The sequence below is a fragment of the Scomber japonicus genome, chromosome 3 (genome assembly GCF_027409825.1).
Source record: "Scomber japonicus isolate fScoJap1 chromosome 3, fScoJap1.pri, whole genome shotgun sequence".
NCBI lineage: Eukaryota > Metazoa > Chordata > Actinopteri > Scombriformes > Scombridae > Scomber > Scomber japonicus.
Window position 1 is genome coordinate 39,433,680 of NC_070580.1, and position 7,500 is coordinate 39,441,179.

General features: G+C 50.5%; 1 protein-coding gene across 4 annotated transcripts in view; it reads left to right on the forward strand.

The window, feature by feature from the left end:
* Positions 1-30: 30 nt before the first annotated feature.
* Positions 31-7,500, forward strand: part of LOC128355637 (RNA-binding protein 39-like) — a 13,901-nt gene continuing 6,431 nt past the window's right edge. Inside the window, exons 1-7 of one of the 4 annotated variants that reach the window (XM_053315958.1) lie at positions 72-150; positions 1,260-1,322; positions 1,481-1,539; positions 2,653-2,702; positions 5,247-5,402; positions 5,775-5,828; positions 6,413-6,530. In XM_053315958.1, coding sequence (XP_053171933.1) covers positions 1,534-1,539; positions 2,653-2,702; positions 5,247-5,402; positions 5,775-5,828; positions 6,413-6,530 — 384 coding nt within the window. In that variant the 5' untranslated portion in view covers positions 72-150; positions 1,260-1,322; positions 1,481-1,533. Of the gene's footprint in view, positions 151-1,259; positions 1,323-1,480; positions 1,540-2,652; positions 2,703-5,246; positions 5,403-5,774; positions 5,829-6,412; positions 6,531-7,500 lie in introns of all 4 variants that reach the window. The other 3 variants (XM_053315959.1, XM_053315956.1, XM_053315957.1) reach the window with 3 other exon arrangements.

Here is a 7,500-nt window from a genome sequence, read left to right on the forward strand (position 1 = left end):
GATAGTTGTTGGCCTGTTTACGCCATCAGCCACCAGCAGCCCGGTAGTCAGGCGTGTGTAACGGAACCGACAGCAGGAACCGGGAACCGTGAACGGGTCACAGCGACAGGTCTCTGGTTGTGTAGCGGCCGAGAGAAGCTTTTTATCCAGGTAAACAAATCTCTGCTGCCTGCTGCTAGCTGCTAGCTGTTAGCTGCTAGTTCTTAGCTGTTAGCTGCTAGTTGTTAGCTACTAGCTGCTAGCTGTTAGCTGCTAGCGGTTAGCCCAGGTGTTGCTCACCTGGAGAGCCGCTGAGGTCACAGCACCGGGTTTAAACCGGCTAACGGCCTTAAACCGGCTGTAACCTGAGTTCTGTGAGAGTCTCAGTGATATTTAATAAGAGTATCTGTCTGTAATGCTGTTCATACATTAAAAGATCCCGTCATCATGTTTACACCGAGCTGAAACTCTAGAAAGCTCCGACAGAAACATACAAGATGAAGCTTCTTATTAGCTTCAGATCAACTTTTACATCCATGTTTCCACAGAAGGAGGACTGTGGGTTTAGTCCTCCATCACTTCCTGTAAACATGATGAAGGATCTAATGCTCAGTATGAACAGGAGGAATCATTACACACACACACACACACACACACACACACACACACACACACACACACACACACACACAGACTGTTACTTTGGGTAGTTTAGAGTAATAGTGAACCTCTGTACACTATGATTCAGCTTTAGGACAGAAATGTTTCCCTAAAACACTCAGAGATCCTTCAGTGAAGCTTTTCAGATCTGCTCCTCGGCTTTATTCTCCTTAATGATGCTTTATAGTGAGTTTCAGCTCACTGACAGTAAAGACATGATACAGAAATATAATAATGAGCCAGATGAAAGTTTGATCCCAACATGAAGCGTCTCTGGAAGCTGATCCTGCTGCTGGTGGGACTTTAGTACCAAAGTCTTTTTGTTACTATACTTCCACCACAGCTCAGTGTCAGATATCACTTGATATGACTACCTCAATCAATCAATCAATCAATCAAATCACAACAGAGTTCTCTCAAGGCTCTTTACACAGAGAGCAGGTTCTAAACCAAACTCTTCAGGTTTTAACTCAGACTGCTGAAGCTCACTGTGATACAGTCCCACCTGACTGCTACTGGGAACTGAACTTTAATGAATGTTCAAACAGGGAAATTCTGATTATATTGTGATTCAGACAGCAGTATAATATATGTGTGTGTGTGTGTGTGTGTGTTTGCAGACGTGCAGCAGGATGGCAGACGACCTGGACATTGAGGCGATGCTGGAGGCTCCGTACAGGAAGGTGAGAGTCAGCTGACACTGAGGACAGGTGCTAATGTTAGAGTGTTACTGTAGAGAGCAGCTGGGCTGATGATGATGATGACGATGATGATGATGATGATGATGATGCGCTCCTTCACAGACTGTCATGAATAAATGCCCGTCTATCTCTCTTTGTAGACTTGCCTAACGATTTCTCAGCTCTGCTCCCTGAAGTGTGATCTGTCACAGACATGAAGGTAGTAAAAAGCCCCCATCATGCATTGCTGTACTGTGGTCCCCATGGTAACATGACTGTGGTTCCCTTGGTAACTGTAAACTGTTGCCCGGTTTTGGCCCAACTACCCCACCTCCCCATGAGGAGGAGCTGCCGAGGATTCTGGGAGATGAAGTGTCAGACAGACAGGATCATGAACATAAAGGAGCTTTTAATATATTCCCGGCTCCAAACGCTGAGTCCCGGCTCCAAACGCTGAGTCCCGGCTCCAAACTCTGAGTCCCGGCTCCAAACGCTGAGTCCCGGCTCCAAACGCTGAGTCCCGGCTCCAAACGCTGAGTCCCGGCTCCACACTCTGTGTCCCGGCTCCAAACGCTGAGTCCCGGCTCCACACTCTGTGTCCCGGCTCCTAACTCTGTGTCCCGGCTCCAAACGCTGAGTCCCGGCTCCACACTCTGAGTCCCGGCTCCAAACTCTGAGTCCATTTTCCAGGACTATGGAACCAGAGCTGAAACTGATTCAGTATCCAGTCAGCTAGCTAGCAGGCTAACTTACTACCGAGTCAAAGTAGCCGGGAGCAGCAGTAAAAATTCACTCTGTGTTTCAGGTTCTACTTCAGCACAAGAAGCTTAGAGCTCCTCCTAGTGGCTGAAACTTGTTAATGAACCTGAATACTAGACTACAGCTCAGTGACTCATCGCAGCAAGACATCATGGAGGTCACAGTCAGACTCTGCTAACGATGATTTGGTTTTGATGACTCGCCCCTAATAGCAGTGTCGTACCTGCACAGGTGAGGCAGTGTCAGGTTTAGTGTCCGGGCTTCTTCTTCTGGGCTGCGTGTAGTGACTAAGCCTCCTGTCTGCTTCAGGGCCCTTCAGAGGAGTCCCACCACAGAAGAAGAAGAGTGTGAGTCTGCTACCGGAGGTCCAGCCGGGCTGCAGCAAGGGACTGACTGACTGATCCAGACTGACCTCTGACCTCTGACCCCACCCCCACCCCTGTCACACAGAACATTCAGTCTCAATGTGGCTATTAAACTGTGTCTATATTCTCTCTTGTCCCCCCCCCCCCCCCCCCCCTCTCCGGACTCCTGAATGTTGGGTCCTCATGCTGTTTTCTGTCGACCCGCATAGGACGACGCCAGGAACCCGAATCCCAACGGGCAGGAGGAGCACAGCAAGAGGTACCTGTCTGTCTGACTGTGTGAGACAGGTGTGTGATGTGTGTGATGTGTGTGATGTGTGTTACAGGTGTGTGATGTGTGTTGCAGATGTGTTGCAGGTGTGTGACAGGTGTGTGACAGGTGTGTGACAGATGTGTGATGTGTGTGAGGTGTGTTACAGGTGTGTTGCAGGTGTGTTACAGGTGTGTGATGTGTGTGAGGTGTGTTACAGGTGTGTGAGGTGTGTTACAGGTGTGTGATGTGTGTTACAGGTGTGTTGCAGGTGTGTTACAGGTGTGTGATGTGTGTTACAGGTGTGTGATGTGTGTTACAGGTGTGTGAGGTGTGTTACAGGTGTGTGATGTGTGTTACAGGTGTGTTGCAGGTGTGTTACAGGTGTGTGAGGTGTGTTACAGGTGTGTGATGTGTGTTACAGGTGTGTGAGGTGTGTTACAGGTGTGTTGCAGGTGTGTTACAGGTGTGTTACAGGTGTGTGATGTGTGTGAGGTGTGTTACAGGTGTGTTGCAGGTGTGTTGCAGGTGTGTTGCAGGTGTGTTGCAGGTGTGTTGCAGGTGTGTTACAGGTGTGTTACAGGTGTGTTGCAGGTGTGTTGCAGGTGTGTTACAGGTGTGTTGCAGGTGTGTTACAGGTGTGTTACAGGTGTGTTACAGGTGTGTTACAGGTGTGTTGCAGGTGTGTTGCAGGTGTGTTACAGGTGTGTTGCAGGTGTGTTACAGGTGTGTTACAGGTGTGTTACAGGTGTGTGAGGTGTGTTACAGGTGTGTTGCAGGTGTGTTGCAGGTGTGTGATGTGTGTTGCAGGTGTGTTACAGGTGTGTGAGGTGTGTTACAGGTGTGTTACAGGTGTGTGAGGTGTGTTACAGGTGTGTGATGTGTGTTGCAGGTGTGTGAGGTGTGTGAGGTGTGTTGCAGGTGTGTGAGGTGTGTGAGGTGTGTTACAGGTGTGTTGCAGGTGTGTTGCAGGTGTGTGAGGTGTGTTACAGGTGTGTTACAGGTGTGTTACAGGTGTGTGAGGTGTGTTACAGGTGTGTTACAGGTGTGTGAGGTGTGTTGCAGGTGTGTGATGTGTGTTGCAGGTGTGTTACAGGTGTGTGATGTGTGTTGCAGGTGTGTTACAGGTGTGTGAGGTGTGTGAGGTGTGTTACAGGTGTGTGAGGTGTGTTACAGGTGTGTGAGGTGTGTTGCAGGTGTGTGAGGTGTGTTACAGGTGTGTGAGGTGTGTTACAGGTGTGTGAGGTGTGTTGCAGGTGTGTGAGGTGTGTTACAGGTGTGTGAGGTGTGTTGCAGGTGTGTGAGGTGTGTTACAGGTGTGTGAGGTGTGTTGCAGGTGTGTGAGGTGTGTTGCAGGTGTGTGAGGTGTGTTACAGGTGTGTGATGTGTGTTGCAGGTGTGTTACAGGTGTGTGATGTGTGTGAGGTGTGTGAGGTGTGTTACAGGTGTGTTACAGGTGTGTTACAGGTGTGTTGCAGGTGTGTGAGGTGTGTTACAGGTGTGTGAGGTGTGTTGCAGGTGTGTGAGGTGTGTTGCAGGTGTGTGATGTGTGTTGCAGGTGTGTTACAGGTGTGTGAGGTGTGTGAGGTGTGTTACAGGTGTGTTGCAGGTGTGTTGCAGGTGTGTTGCAGGTGTGTTACAGGTGTGTTGCAGGTGTGTTGCAGGTGTGTTGCAGGTGTGTTGCAGGTGTGTTACAGGTGTGTTACAGGTGTGTGAGGTGTGTTACAGGTGTGTGAGGTGTGTGACAGGTGTGTGAGGTGTGTTACAGGTGTGTGTGAGGTGTGTTACAGGTGTGTGAGGTGTGTGACAGGTGTGTGACAGGTGTGTGAGGTGTGTTACAGGTGTGTGAGGTGTGTTACAGGTGTGTGATGTGTGTTGCAGGTGTGTTACAGGTGTGTGATGTGTGTGAGGTGTGTGAGGTGTGTTACAGGTGTGTTACAGGTGTGTTACAGGTGTGTTGCAGGTGTGTGAGGTGTGTTACAGGTGTGTGAGGTGTGTTGCAGGTGTGTGAGGTGTGTTGCAGGTGTGTGATGTGTGTTGCAGGTGTGTTACAGGTGTGTGAGGTGTGTGAGGTGTGTTACAGGTGTGTTGCAGGTGTGTTGCAGGTGTGTTGCAGGTGTGTTACAGGTGTGTTGCAGGTGTGTTGCAGGTGTGTTGCAGGTGTGTTACAGGTGTGTTACAGGTGTGTGAGGTGTGTGAGGTGTGTGACAGGTGTGTGACAGGTGTGTGAGGTGTGTTACAGGTGTGTGTGAGGTGTGTTACAGGTGTGTGAGGTGTGTGACAGGTGTGTGACAGGTGTGTGAGGTGTGTTACAGGTGTGTGAGGTGTGTTACAGGTGTGTGAGGTGTGTTACAGGTGTGTGAGGTGTGTTACAGGTGTGTGAGGTGTGTGAGGTGTGTGAGGTGTGTTACAGGTGTGTGAGGTGTGTTACAGGTGTGTGAGGTGTGTGAGGTGTGTTACAGGTGTGTGAGGTGTGTTACAGGTGTGTTAGTGTACTTGACTCTCAGTGTGGTGGAGGCAGGCCTGTGTTCTGATTGGTTGCTGTGTGTCCAGCAGGAAGAAGCGCAGCCGCAGCCGAGACAGGAAGAAAAGCCGCAGCCGAGAACGCAAACGCAGCCGAGACAGGAAGAGAAGTCGCAGCCGAGAACGAGAACGCCGCCACAGCAAGAGCCGAGAGAGGGGGGGGCGCTACAGGGAGCCCCACAAACAGTCAGTACTGTGATACTGCAGCTAGTACTGCGATACTGCAGCTAGTACTGAGATACTGCAGCTAGTACTAAGATACTGCAGCTAGTACTAAGATACTGCAGCTAGTACTAAGATACTGAAGGTTTAACAGCTCATTCTTTTTCTCTCTCTGTCACCTGTCTCTCTCTCTGTCACCTGTCTCTCTCTCTGTCACCTGTCTCTCTCTCTCTGTCACCTGTCTCTCTCTCTGTCACCTGTCTCTCTCTCTCTCTCTGTCACCTGTCTCTCTCTCTCTGTCACCTGTCTCTCTCTCTCTGTCACCTGTCTCTCTCTCTCTGTCACCTGTCTCTCTCTCTCTCTCTCTCTCTGTCACCTGTCTCTCTCTCTGTCCAGCCGTAAGCGGTCGAGGAGTAAGAGTCCTGTCAGGAAGGAAAAGAGTCCAATCAGGTGAGAGCTCTTTATGATGTCATTTGACCTCGTCGTTGTTTACCTGCATGGAGGCTCCAATGAAAGGCACTCCAGGTGCATTGTGGGAGACGTATTGAGTAAGAGTCAGGATGTGCACTGTAGTCTGCATGAAGGGCTACAGTCAGACAGGTGAGTCAGGCTACAGTCAGACAGGTGAGTCAGGCTACAGTCAGACAGGTGAGTCAGGCTACAGTCAGACAGGTGAGTCAGGCTACAGTCAGACATGTGAGTCAGGCTACAGTCAGACAGGTGAGGCAGGCTACAGTCAGACAGGTGAGGCAGGCTACAGTCAGACAGGTGAGGCAGGCTACAGTCAGACAGGTGAGGCAGGCTACAGTCAGACAGGTTCAGTCCAGATGTCTGCACCTGATTCTCTGGAGTTCATATGAGAAACTGATGAGGTGTATTGGTGTTCAGGTGTATTGATGTTCAGGTGTATTGATGTTCAGGTGTATTGATGTTCAGGTGTATTGATGTTCAGGTGTATTGATGTTCAGGTGTTCAGGTGTATTGGTGTTCAGGTGTATTGATGTTCAGGTGTTGTGATGCTGGTGACTCTGCAGGCAGCCGATAGACACCCTGACTCCAGAGGAGCGCGATGCCAGGACGGTGTTCTGCATGCAGCTGGCTGCCAGGATCCGACCCCGAGACCTGGAGGAGTTCTTCTCTGCCGTGGGAAAGGTAAACGCTGACACTAGAGACCCAGTAGTTACCATAGACTGACCCTCGGATCACCACCTCGCCGTGGTGGAGAAGTTTGTGTTCCAGTGAACCAGAGAGCGATGCTGTCTGGAGTCCTTCCCTTACTCCTCTTAAACACAGAGACTATTAAAACATTCCTGGGTTGAGGGATTTGCTCCTTTTCTCATCTTTTTGCATGTTTATGGAGATCTTGCCCACCTTCTTTCAGGACTTCTGCTGGGATGTCATCAAGTCCAGTGGCCTTGTTGTTCTTCATCTTCCTTATGGCTGGTCAGGGCATCCCTATTCAGTCGCTCCTTGTAATGCTCTTTCCATCTCTTTGCTATTGACTCATTGTCCTTCAGCAGCGAAGGGGGGTTAGGCAGTGGTAGCTGGGATCAAATACCACTCTTGTGACATCAAAGAAAACTCTGGTATCTCCAGAGTCTGCAAGCTGCTGGATGTCCACAGTCTGCAAGCTGCTGGATGTCCAGAGTCTGCAAGCTGCTGGATGTCCAGGGTCTGCAAGCTGCTGGATGTCCAGAGTCTGCAAGCTGCTGGATGTCCAGAGTCTGCAAGCTGCTGGATGTCCAGAGTCTGCAAGCTGCTGGATGTCCAGAGTCTGCAAGCTGCTGGATGTCCAGAGTCTGCAAGCTGCTGGATGTCCAGGGTCTGCAAGCTGCTGGATGTCCACGGTCTGCAAGCGGCTGGATGTCCAGAGTCTGCAAGCGGCTGGATGTCCAGGGTCTGCAAGCTGCTGGATGTCCAGAGTCTGCAAGCTGCTGGATGTCCAGAGTCTGCAAGCTGCTGGATGTCCAGGGTCTGCAAGCTGCTGGATGTCCAGAGTCTGCAAGCTGCTGGATGTCCAGAGTCTGCAAGCTGCTGGATGTCCAGAGTCTGCAAGCCGCTGGATGTCCAGGGTCTGCAAGCCGCTGGATGTCCAGAACCTTAGTATTCTACCACTGGTTCT